General features: G+C 40.1%; 1 protein-coding gene across 3 annotated transcripts in view; it reads right to left on the bottom strand.

Annotated features, from left to right (window-relative positions):
* The window catches only part of chchd6b (coiled-coil-helix-coiled-coil-helix domain containing 6b), a 56743-nt gene that overhangs the window by 20501 nt on the left and 22634 nt on the right, over positions 1–13608 (bottom strand). For all 3 annotated transcript variants that reach the window (XM_030420922.1, XM_030420923.1, XM_030420924.1), the window contains one exon: positions 9832–9902. In XM_030420922.1, coding sequence (XP_030276782.1) covers positions 9832–9902 — 71 coding nt within the window. The remainder of the gene's footprint in view (positions 1–9831; positions 9903–13608) is intronic.

Raw genomic sequence — 13608 nt, 5'->3', positions numbered from 1 at the left:
AGAATAATACAAAATAAAAAAGAATAGAATAGAACAGGACAAGATAGAATGAATCAGAATAGAACTGAATTAATAAAGTGGAATGCAGTACAAGAGAATGAAATAGGACAGAACATATACTCACTCTTTTTCTGTGCTTCCTGTTGAAACTAGACAAAACCTTTTGTAGACATTTTCAAATTTTCTAATGAACGTGATGTCTGTATACAACATTGTACTATAAAAAGAGCAAGAGACAGAGAGGGGAAGAGATAGAATTAGTGTTTAATTTGATAAGGAGACGCATGGCTACATTTAACATGATGGGACATGCCTCTTTGTTTTGGGAAGCTGACCACCTGACATTCACATATGCAACCATGTATGTCCACACAAACACACACACACGCGTGCACACACACAAACGTGTGCGCACACAAACACCGCCATCATGCCATCCCTCGAAGCAATTACAGATTCGTGCACCCTTCACATATGAATGAGCTCAGTGGACCCTGTCTTCACTGACAAACACACACAATAAATGTGTGTGTGAACTTTGCTTTGTAAATGCACTGCATGTGTGTGTGTGTGTGTGTGTGTGTGTGTGTGTGTGCATGAGATAAAAAGTACACACCAAAGACATTTCTCTGCACTGGTATGTGTATTATGTAGTAAAAAAGTGTGTGTGTGTGTGTGTGTGTGTCTGTGTGTCTGTGTGTGCAGTGGAGGGTAGAGCGACAGGATTAAATAAATCACTGGCGGAGAGAATATTCATGAAAAGAGAAGTGAATGCAACCTGAGCGAGCAAGAGAGAGAATGTGACAGTGACGTATCAAATGAGAAATAACCTTGCAGCTAGCCTGGACAAACAATAACCCATGGCAACCACCACAATCTGCATTTTACCTCTGCCATATTGTGCGGCGCCATGGCTCTTGGTGGTCAGGATGACAGGTGAATATAAGTTCATAATGTCTGACTAACAGTCATTTAGTTGGGATGCTAATAAGGTGCTAACAGGGTCAATACAATACACTAGATGATGTTAATAAGAGCTGACGAACAGTTTCAATTAAGGTAAAGCAGGACACACTTAACTGTTGTCTTAAGTCATTATTAAAATAATAATAATACTTAATAGCTTTATGATATAGGATACAGGGTTAAGGGCTGAATGGCTCAAATTAAGAGGGGGAATTTTGTCCACATGGGATTGAGAGGAGGGGATTTGCCAAAGTCACCTCCTGAAAACAGATCTTTCGTATTGTTGCACTAGAAATAAAAAAATATTGTGTTGTTGTGTTGGTCAGTTTGAAACCCGAGTTTCAATCACAATATGGAAATTATACGACTGATGCCTGTGTCTCTGCACAGCTGGTCGGCATTCTGAATTACTCCCTAAGAGCAGAAGATAACTGCAACAATAGCGCCAAGGTATTAATCCAAGCTCAAGTTAAAAAAAAAAGAAAAAAACTTTTTCAATTCAACAAGAGAAACTTTCTGATAGCAGGAGTGTTTTAATAATGGAATCTGAAGCAGAAAATTGCCTCCGCTAATCTGCACCAACTGCCTCGTTTGACTGAAATTAGAGGTGAGCTCTTATTAGAAAAACATTAGCCGCCCCAGCTAGTTTGATAGCTAACTTTTGCGGGGAGAAGGAAGCAAAACAACACACCAATTGCTTTTCTGCCTGGGACGTTTTGCATAAATACGTGCAGAGTTGGGGAGAAAGATTAGCCTCAAATCGTTAAAGTTTCTCATTATTTTTTGTTTCACCTTGGCAGTGTGCGGTTTTTATGAAGAGAGCTCAAGTTCTGAGCGGCTGAAAAGCGTGACATTGGGGAATAAAGCAATAAGAAGAAAAAGGAAAGATCGTACAGGCGTAGCATTTTATTATTCTCTCGGTGTCTAAGTTGGTGTTGTTTGTGTTAGTGTGTATGTGTGTGTGTGTGGTGTGTGAACTGTTATTAATGTATGATGACAAGGATTTGGGCTCTTTTAAAGCAGCAGCCATGGCATTGTACTTTTGGTTTTTAATATTACGCTGAGTGGAGAGGAAGAGAAGAGAGGATCAAAGATGTCATGGCTGGGGTGAGATCAAAAGGAACAACAGAGCATGCATCTTGTATTGTTAGAGGCTTTGAAAGGCTTTTATGATACTGCCATAAGGATAACATTCACAACATTATATTTCAACTGACAGAAATCTCACTTTCAGAATCACATGAAATCAGAACTGCAGATTTAGTTCATAAAGCCTGTGAGGTTCTGTCTGAGGACTGACAAAACCCAGAAGCTATGATTATTCTGGTAGTCATAATAATCACTTATTCCACCTTTGCTAAGTGACGCAGCGCAGGTAAATCCTAAGCTCACATGACACAAAATGACAACAGCAAGAAACTTTGCTAAGTTTAATCTAGAATCCGCCAAAACTCTTACAAAGTCTCCGTCTCAAATGGGAATAGCAATCAAAAAACAACTACAAGCCATGGACTGAAGACAGACAGAACTCTGCGCATATCTTCACACACTGACAGCTGAAGTGCTGACGGGAGATAGGAACGTAGGAGAACAATTCGCACTCTGTTAGCCTGGCTGATTGATCCCCACCAAACTCACTTTGTTGGAATATAGGTAGAGAGAGATGGGAGGGGATAAGGAGAGTGTTTCATTAAAACAGGTGACATGCGGGAACAAGATAAGGGGCACATGTGCACGTGTGTTTGTGTGTGACATCTCATCGCTGATAACTTTTCAATCAGGAGACCTTGCGGTTGGACGAACTCACTCAAGTTGCGGGTGATGCGAGGTGAGAGATGCTCTTTGGAGCGTTTCGCTGCTATCAGCCTTCCATCACTAGCCTTTTTATCACCAACAAGTTCAATTCCAGTTTGGTGTCATTTATTTTGTAAGGTCCTTTTCTTTAAACAACTTCACTTTTCTTTTGAAAAGGACAGTGGAGCTTTCAAATCCGTACGACACAAACAGTAATACAATATCTAAGAACACTGTTTTTGCACAACATAATACACTTGTCTCACATTTTCATCTTACTTTCGCTCTCATTGAGGATGCTGTATTAAATGCAACCTACTGCATGTAACTCTATTTGGCTAAACAAGTGTTAAAGTAGGTATTTTACTGTATTTTAAAAGTTGCTGGCCCCGTGCAGACTTTTGTGTTACAACTGAGGCAATATGGCCAACACGACACATGACATACAGCTTGTTATTTTTAAGTCTCCTCAAAAGCATTTCATAAATGTTAGGAATGGGTGACGAAATAAAATATCCCGATATTTTTTTTTACCAAATTCCTTGATATCCACATTGATATAACATTGTAGGGATGGCTTTTGGTAATTTCACAAAATATTAACACAATGCCATTTTTGATAAATAATCCTCAGTGATTTGGATATAATGACTAAGTGCGTAACCTCTTAGTGAACGCCCCATTTTAAGGTTCTTTTTCCAAAACGACATACCGAAATTAAAAGCATGACAGCTCCCACATAGTTTGAGAGTCAGGGATTTGCTTGGTACCATTGGAAAGGTAACACCCTTTTCTAGAAGTGTTAGTGTGATTCTATGACATACTGACACAGAGTTACAGAGGTTGGAACACAGGTTTTGGTTTCCGTCCAATTCAAATGTCAATAAACTGACTAAGATATAAGGGTTCAGGTATGTCTATGGACACAGCACACACAATGAGACCATAGCCACAGGTCTCAGCTTGCTACACTCAAAATTTGAAGTCAAAAGACTAAAAAATATATTTTTCACAATTTTTTTTCTAAAGGCATGTCTGTGCATTTTGCTTGGGTCCTTTTTTTCGAAGAACGTCTACTGAGATTCAAAGGCTTATAACTTGAGAACCCCTTTACCTAGAAACATAATCTTGGTCTCAAATGAAAGCTAAGACCCTGGGGTTTCTTGCTTGTTTGACACTTTTAGCTAGTTTTGGTTAAAATGACATGGATATTCCCATTCTATGGACTCTTGGCGAACTATGAAAAAAAAATTGTGGCATGATGTTGTAGCTGTGGAAAAAGGGAACACTCCGAAGGTATGTAGGCATTCTTGCTTCTTGCGGTAGAGGGCTCTTTCTAATGTTGTGTCATGGTGGGTTTAGAAGGCTATTACATGGCCTGGAAATAACTTTTTTCCTTTGTGTTTGGGCTTAAAATAATCACGACAGTCTCAGCTTTCCAACAGTGAGTATATACTGTTAAGATCTGATGCTTAAAACTATTAGCAAAAAACTATTAGTTTTTACAAAGGGTGTTCGTTTAGTGAAGGGTGTTCCTATGTTGGAACGGTGTTCCTTAAGGAATTAAAGACTAAGTATTAGAACAAGTAACACAGTTTATTAAGCTCAGCAAATAAATCACTTGACTCTATTGCAGCCTTTACAACCAGGAAAACACAACATTTTATGATATAACAATATCCAAAATCTCAGATGGTAAGTAGCCTCATATCACAGTTATCAACATTACTGATATAGTATCAGGCATAGTCACTATAAACTGTATGTAGATCATTGTCCTTTGTGAATTGAATGTGTTTATGTCTATTTACTGTGTGTCAGATGACCTTACAGGCCATGCCCTGGTAACGTTTAAGACCATACCACATGACTGCAACGTCCACATTTGATAACCATGTCTCTTGTCTATCTAGATGGAGACTCTCAGATAAGAAGTCAAAATGCAACCTAAAAAGAAGTCTTCCTAAATCTACCTGACCGCAAAGGGGACATAAGGACAGTCAGACACAATCCAGATAGACACAGGCACTACGACAGACTCAAATAGAGAGCACAAACAGTGACAGCAGTATGATGGGCCACCAATTAGTAAGCAGCAAAGGTCAAAAAGACATAATTTGCCCAGCACCGCATGCTCTCTCTCTTGCTTTGAAAAAAAACACATTTTCGCCAGATGTGATTTGTGTGATTCCAATCCAGTCCATTTCGGAATTCTATTTACATACAGACCCAAGACCTACTGCAAGGGGAGCTGATCTAGCTATTAAAGCAGGTGGAGCTAAGTCTCTGCATATTTTTACATACAAAACTGTTCCCATCAACATAATAAATGAAATATCTTAATTAAATGTTAAAAAGAATGTAGTATGGTAGCTGGTGCTGCTGTGAATTCTCACCTCACACGATAAAACAGCTCAGACCAACTCTGACCTGTCAGTAACTTGCTCTGGAGTTTTTGTGTGTAGGTGTTCTATACCCCATACAAACAGTAACAGAGGCAGACTGTGTAAGTGACTGCAGCCTTCAGCCTTAATGGTAAATCTCTATTCGGCCACAGTGCAGACAGGTCTTGTCTCTAGTAATGACTAGCAGTCTGCTACTGTGTCGGGCACAGAGACCTTTACAGTTAGCTTACCTGTCTGTTTCACTAATTGGACATGGTACCCACATACACACAGGAACAGACACACTTATAGAATAAAGTAGATAGAAGGAACCCAGATGAAAGTGTTCTTATAACCACATACTGTCAGCAGTTACTTTATGGTGAATCCTCACACAGACATCCACCTGAAGTTCACTGAGCCTCTGTCTTTCCTAACACTTTGAGGGTAACAAGATTTTTAAAGAGGATTAATGGATTTTTAGATCATAAAGTAAGCTCAGCAGCAATGTTGTGGGTCTCCTAGGTGAGGTATTTTTAGGGAATATGAGTAGTCTGGTACCCCAAGGCAAAGCTAATGGATGAACTTCTCAAAAATGCCCAATGTAGTTCAGCAAGGCAAGTAGAAAATTGCACTAGATAACATTTTACCACTCAATACATCCCCAGTCAAGGGTAATATTTTAGAGGGGGTGACAAGTCTGATTTTGCAAAAGACAAGCAATATCCCAGGGCGCTTCCATCTTGTTGCCCTGCTATCAACAATGTACCCTCCTCAGGTGTGAGAGGCACCTTTTAGCTTGAACTTTTGCACTCAGACTATTTGGGGCCAGTCTGGAGTAGACCAAGGGGTTTGTAATGGTGTGATGGTTCTATTCTAGAGCACTGTAGCTGATGGCCGTCTTCCTGAAAGGGTTTTGTGATTTTCCTATGCTGCCACCTCCAGCTAGCCATGGTGGCTTTTATCAGATTTTCACCCCAGTATTGGTCAACAGGCAGTGGGAGATCTGCACCTTCATACCTATATAGTCTAGTTCTACACATTGGAAGGCACCCTGCATTATGCTACTGCTAGATCAAAGTCACTCTACTCTTGAAAGCCATTGATTCTTCATCTTCAGATGACTATTTAGCCTCTGGGGGCAATAGCCCAAGTTTCAAGACTTCCGGTTTAGCCAGCGGGTATCAAGATCACGGATATTCCAACCTATAGATGGGAATCATTTGTTTATCTGAATAAGAACCCAGACAAGATTTTAGAGAAGCAAATGAAAACTGAAATTGTTGTCAGATATTAGCTGATGGGTTCTGAGTTTGCATTTGGGCCATTGCGATCCACCTATTTTGTTCTCTGTGCAACTGTTTACCTGCATGCACCTACAGTCTGCTCAAACAGGATTGGTCAATGCCAGTTGGACTTCAAACAGTACAGATAAAAGCCATAATGTCTCCGATACCAAAAGATCATTTTTTACCAACATATTTTGAATTTATATGCAGACATCGGCTTGTAGAGTTTAATGTCACTCAGTAACAACTACTTCCTCATGGTGAAGCTGATGACCTGTGTAGGAAAGCCATCAGGCATCTTCCATCAGTGCTGAAAACTCTTCACCCTCTCTCCCTGCTTACTTCTGGCTGAGTCTGATCAGCAAAACAATATGCATGAATTATGTTTCTTTTTTATCAATGAACTTTTAAAATTATTCTTCAAAAGTCATGCAAATATTTAAAGGCTCCAAGTCCTGACTCTTGCACTTTTGTCATCTGTATCTGTTCTTTGCATATGCTTGTGGCTTTATCAGTCAATGAGTTGTTGGCCTATACATCTATCTATAAGCAGATTAGTTGCAACTGTAGAGTACAACCAAGACCATCCATAAGACAAAAAGGAAAGAATCCAAACTACAGAAGTGGCAGACAGAATAGGATAGAAGTTCAAAGAAAAAGAAGCTGAGGGAAATGAATGAAGGCAGACACGGACAAGTTACAACCATGGCAAGAGAATTATGAAGCGAAAGAGATTATTGAATGAAATGAATTTAGAATTCAGAGGCAGAGCTAGAGACAGAGACAGATATAGAGAAATAAAAAAAGACATAATGTAGCTACATAATGTGTTATACTCTGCTGCAGCACCCCCCCCTGCAGTGGGTAAATAGAATAATTACTGGGTGGTCAGTGTAGTGTGAAATGACAGCGTGACCACGGCACAATGAAACGCTGCCCAAATGCTGACAGAACATGACGAGCACATGGCTGCCTGAATACAAAGTCTGCCTGTATGTGTTGCAGAGATAGAAAAGGGGAGTGAATAAGTACTTAATAAGTTATTTTTGTATAAGTGTGTGTGTGTGCGTGCGCGCGCATGCACGTGCACACACGTGCGCTCCAAAAATAATGAACAACACATTGTGGTAGGACAAAATGCTCTTCTTTCTGCAAACTAGTACAGAATTGATCTTCTAACCTCTCCCATGCAGCTACGGACAATAGCAAATCCTTGCTAATGTAATCATTTGGGCAAAATTTTGGACTTGAATTGTGTGCTGTTAAATTTAATGGACCAGGTGCATGAAGACGGCGGTGTTGTGGTTGAGGTCACTGCCCATTATGCAGTGCAAAGCTAGCGAAAAAAAAGACCAAGCATCTATTTTTATCTCCTGCTGTTTCCAGGAATGCACTAGACTGTGTGCTAGCACTACTCCACTGACTTAATAATAACATTCATACATTTACTCCCAGGACAGCTGTGTTTTATATGTATTGTTTGTATGACAGAAACTGTAGGACTAAAGCCCTTGGACAGATTTGAAAGTTGCAATTTCAAGGTACAGCACCTTAACTCAGAAAAACCTAATCATGCAAAGTAATAAACTAATGCTGCAAAACTGCAACCTGACTGTGACGGTGACTTTCTATCATTCCCCACCTTGTTAGCAAAAGACAGATGTATACAGATGTTAGAGACACTGCAGAGAGTATCAATTACGCCTCTGTGGTGTGACCATTTATCCAATGGAAAGGTCTCAGACTAATAGACTACACTTGTAATATCTGTACATGCAGAACACACTGCCAGTTAAGTAGAGCAGGACAAAATAACAAACACAGGTAATCTTTTCAGATACTGTTAGTAAAATATCCATGTAAAAACACACTAATCAAACCAGTTACAAATGATTACTGTTGTTTAGCAGTTCTGTTTGTTGTGTTCCAAGTAATGTTCCCAATGTTTGCAGGACATTAAAGGATTTCTGATTCTGATTCTGATTGGATCCATCTTACATTGCATACAGAAGAGGAAACATAAGTGGCTCCCACATTATGAGATTTACAGGTTTTGTCTTAGAGGTGTTTCATTTAAACTGAAGTTCAGTATTTAATGGTGCAAACTAAGACATGGGGGGGGGGGGGGGGGGGGGGCAAAGGCTTTAAGTGTTGATGAACCAAAAGGTGAGGAATGAGCATGTGAGAATCAAATATCTGAATTAATAAGCTGTCTTTCAACCGTTTTGCGATAATCATTGTCATGCATGAGGGAGAAGGGAAAATGAATGGCTTTCTGACTTAAATGGATTTGCAGGCTCTCCTTATTAAAACAAAATGTTGGGGGGGCTTTTGAACTCTGACATCCTAGTGGAGTGGAGTGCTTCTTGTGAAACCCTGCTGTTTCTGTTTTCCTGCCACTAGAATAGGGCCATTTAAAAGTCAAGTTGTTGGTTTTATTTTGCCATGATTGCAAAGGTGGGTCATGTCTACAAGACAAATTATAAGGTTTTTGCATAAATGTATGTGTGAAATCTACAGTCCATTCAAGAAAGAAAAAAGAAAGAAAGAAAGAAAGCAGCAAGTGTTACAGATTTCTTTCCTCCATCTGTTTGAAGTTTCATTTTGCAAGATAAAGATGTTGAGATAGGCTAAATTAAACTGTTCTTAGAAGTAAAATTAATATACTTGGAGACAAAAACTAATGGCAATGGTATAGGCGCAGTAATATCTAATAATTTTTTTTGTTATGTAACAATATAACATGATAAAAATAGACAAAACTATGTTTATCACATTGTGTTAAATACATGCCTCGGTTTCCCAAAAATCCCAAATGTTTTTGCTTTTTCTAACTTTCATGCTGTGAGAAATGTCAGACGTATTAAATTTATCATTTACCTTAAGAGGAAAATGGTGAGCCCTAATATGTTAATATGAGAATTTCATCGCAAAACTATTAGACGTGATAATAATAAGTGACGATCGTAAATTATCACCGAGTCTCACCACTGTATGTGTGGAAAACAATGTTGTGACTATCAGGCAACCGCAGAAGACGTGGTATCCACATTAACACCACTTCAAATAGCGTTCACACTAAGACTTCTGCCCACATCTGCTTTCTGACAACTGTCGCTAGTCAGAGCCGCTTTGTCTCTGACATCCATCGTGCTGAGGTTTGTTGTTTTTTCTAAATTTGAACTCGATGTCTGCCTTACATTTAGATATGCAGGATTACCCCAGAGACAGACTAGATTATTTGTTTTTTTTCAGTGTCCTGAGCAAGCTGTCTTCGCCTATGACAGGCTTGTAAAAAAACATCAGTATAGACGCAGTAAGGAGAAACAATGTAATGAGTATACAGGGTGGTTCATTTTACAGAAAATTGTGTTGCAAACATAATTCACAGTATTTACCTGATGTGAGCTTCTGCTTTAGTAGCTGCCTCGTTGTACTGTTCCGCCATCTGGTTGTAGCCGTCAAGGTTCTGGAGGCAAAGAGACAGAGAGAGAAAGAAAGCTTAGAATCAATCCAGGGCCAATTTCTACTTCACTTTATACTAGAATATTTCTAATATAAAGTGAGCTGTTCAGGCTTATGCTGCTTTTAAAGATGTGACAACTTGTTCCCAGGCTTTAGCTTAATTCAATTTTCATATCACACCATTTCAAAACATAGAAAAACAAGATGGGCTATGTAGAAGTCCTCAATGAAGTCCCACAATTTAGAGCTTGACATCCTGTGTTATCTACATAATACCACCATTTCAGCTATTTTTTAACATTCAATTCAAGCTCTAATAAGCCGGCGATGATAAGCAAAATGCATAAAGCACCGTCGGAAATGTCACATTTGTTAAATTAGTGACCTTTGAATTTTACAGTGCTGCTTACAAATCTAAATGCTGATAGCCTGTTGGTACTCCATAATGTTTTATTTCATGCGAGAAAAAGTGGCATTTAAACAGCAATTACTACACAGATGGAGCCCTTGCCTAGAGGGCAAGGTCATATACAGTCCACCTCTGCAGGAGTAATCAATGGTCACAGTGTTAACTACTCTGAATTGTGGACAGAGCTGCACACAAGGTGTCTATATTCTTATAGTATAAGTTTTCGAATAAGGGGTGCAGGATTTCCAGCCACAGTAATGAGAATATGTTTAAAGTCATCAGCTCTTTAAGATGAATGATCGCCTCACAGGCTTTACATCAAAGCATACCACAAACAGTTTGTCTAGAATGCCCAAACACAAAAACAAATCTCTCTCACCACCCTCTCACACACATTCATTGCACAGTAATCACCATTTTAAACCAATAACCGCAGCGCTCACGCTTTTACTTAATTATTCACTATATTCCCAATAGATGGGGTGATAGGAGTGGAAGATAATTGAAGTGACTGAGCAGGGAAAGAGATGGGATCAAACACAAACCTCCTCCACAATCCCTAGCCCTCTACTCCACCAGTGCCCTCTAGTCATTTTCATATCTCATTATTTCACGCTGATCCGCAGACATGCTTGTCCCGATTTGAATGTCTGGTGCTGGAAAAGACTCAAGTAATGTCATAGGCATCTTCTCCCTTAATCCTATCTGCTGGTATTCACTACAGTGTAATAAAATGGCCCTCTTTTCTTTCCTGTTCTTTAAAGAGAAGACCGTAAAATATGAGTCATAAGTCTAGCATGATGGAGGAGAGGGTAAATTGAAGTATCCCAATTAGTATTGTTACAGTATCTGCCTGGTCAAGTTCTATTTCAGTCATCAGGGAAACTGTTTCCAACAATAAAAGTCTTATGCTAGTTAAATAGTTGTCATTTCTGTAAGAGGATTTACAATACCCTTTATAATGTTTTTTTCTGGCTTTGTTGCAGAAAGATGACATAACCCCTCTTAATTGTGGCTGAAGTTCTGATTGGCTTGTTTGTTTTTCCAATCGAGGAAACAGACAATTGGCATGACACCTGTTTGACTCAAAAATGTGGGCAGCAATTCAGAGGTCAGTACCCAAGCTATATATGTACATTAGAAAAGAAATGATTACATGTTTCCAACTACAATTTACCTTTCTCATCTCATCTTAGGGTGGCCACTTTTTGGCTGTCATGGTAATTCACAATGTGGAAATGCCAAACATCCCCAGGTGTATTACTTTATCCCTGTCAGTTACGATTCCAGGATGTGTTATATTGGATTTTCCAGGCCGGGACTCAGGATTAGACTCCTGTTGCTGCTAAGTCTCCCCATTGCTAATACAGTATGTGAACTAGGCTTAAATATCACACTTCAACCGGGAGGGGAATTGGGTATTGACTGCAACTCCAAAGCAACTGTACATGTCACCTCAGCAATTCATACCTTTGAAGACATTTCCAGTCCACAGAACCTCTCCTCGTATGCTTATTATTAATCTACTAAGCATCTGAATTAGCAAATACACACATGCATAAGTGCAAGAAACTGAGCCCTGGATTCATGAACATAAAGAGACAGTGAGTCTTATTTCTTGCTGGAAGAGAGTTGGCTAATACTTTGTCTGGCTCCCTGGGAATACGTGGTAAGAAGTTAGCCACATGTTAGCGACTTAGCCTCTACCCTGAGGTCAAGGGCTCAGTGGGTACACTCAACAGAGGAAAGCTGAGCTGAAACTTGAAAGTCTGTAGTTGCCTTTTGGGATATCCAGTGTTCCAGCCAAGATAAAAAAGGCTCCACAGGGGCTTAAACCCATGGGTGTCTCAGATTATGTAGGACATAGAGAGTAGGGCGCCAGCAAGAGAAGCAGCTAGCAGATGTTTTAAAGGTAAAGGGATCCTCTCACTGATGATTGCTGTGTCCTTCCAAGGCAGTATTGAAGAGGAAAAAACAAACAAACACATTTAGCAATGTCACAATGGTGGGAAGCCAGTGTAGGGTCTTCTCTTGCTTCTTACCTCTTTGCCTAGTCTGGACCCAACCAAGGCAAAGAAGGCGCTGAGTACAGGAAGGTACTTCAAATTGTTGAAACCAGAGAATATACATTTATATACTGATGGACAGAAAGGTCATGCCATTGGTGAAGAACACTCTATTTCATACTGTAAGGCCAAACCCCAAAAAAGTCCAGAAAACAAACTTGTAAATCTTGTGTTTTAGAGTGATTCTGAGGTATCTCTCAATTTGGAGCCTCTTTTAAATGTGACCCAATTGACATAGAAAGCCACAACAACTGTATGCTCCATAGAGATTTACAAAATGGGAAGTGTGATGGTAATGACAGAGATGTTGCAACAGAAATTACTGATAGAACTATAATGTCTCTGGATGCTAATAGAACTTTGGAGAATTGGGAAAATGAAGCGTGGACGTGTGAAGGTAGTTGTGTGAAGGCAGGTACAGCTAATCTAGTCAAAATGTCGGGGGGACCGCAAGGCTGTGTGTTGTTTTTATATGTTTCAACGTGTTTTTTGGTGCCTGTCTGTTGACAGAATAGACCCAGAGCACCAGCCCCAGCTCAGCTCTCATGACACCAGAGAAGTGGCAGCACTATCACTGGCACACACACTCTGAGCTCTTCCCAGTCATTTGCACCCATGGGGACAAAAGCCCAATGTGGAGAGACAGAAAGGGGGGATGATAACCCTCAATGGGGAAAAAGCAAGGTTTTGGGGGTTGTTGGCAAGTCTCGTGGAGGGGATTAGTGTGGGTACGTGTGTGTGTGTAAGCTTGCATACATGCAGGTGTGTGACTAAATCTATGTTTGTACGTGAATGCTTGTGCTCAGATGATCCTTGCATGCACACTCGTCTGAACACCCTCCAGCAGCTGTGGATTGAGATGGGCTGATGTCAGGATTTTGAGGGAGGGGTTGTTTCACGCTTGCGACACCTGGACGAAGGAGGATTAATTTTTTTTTTTTGGGGGGGGGGGGGGGGGATTAAAAGAGGTGAATTTTAAACTGAGACTTGTTTACAGAGTAACAGGGTATGTTGCCACGGGGAGACAGATATACTCCACCTCTACACTGGGAAGAGATTAGGGAGGCATCCACAAATAAACGAGAGAGAGAGAGAGAGAGAGAGAGAGAGAGAGAGAGAGAGAGAGAGCAAGAGACAGGATGTACTGGTATGTTGCGAGGGGTTCGGTCTTGGGATGTCTTTTAGTGTGTCAACCTGTATGTGTGTGGGAGGGGGGAAATGCAATGTTGCGCAGT

This window comes from Sparus aurata, chromosome 6 (genome assembly GCF_900880675.1).
Source record: "Sparus aurata chromosome 6, fSpaAur1.1, whole genome shotgun sequence".
In the NCBI taxonomy this organism is placed as follows: domain Eukaryota; kingdom Metazoa; phylum Chordata; class Actinopteri; order Spariformes; family Sparidae; genus Sparus; species Sparus aurata.
The sequence above is the reverse complement of the archived record's forward strand: the minus strand, read 5'-3'. Positions and strand labels throughout refer to the sequence as shown.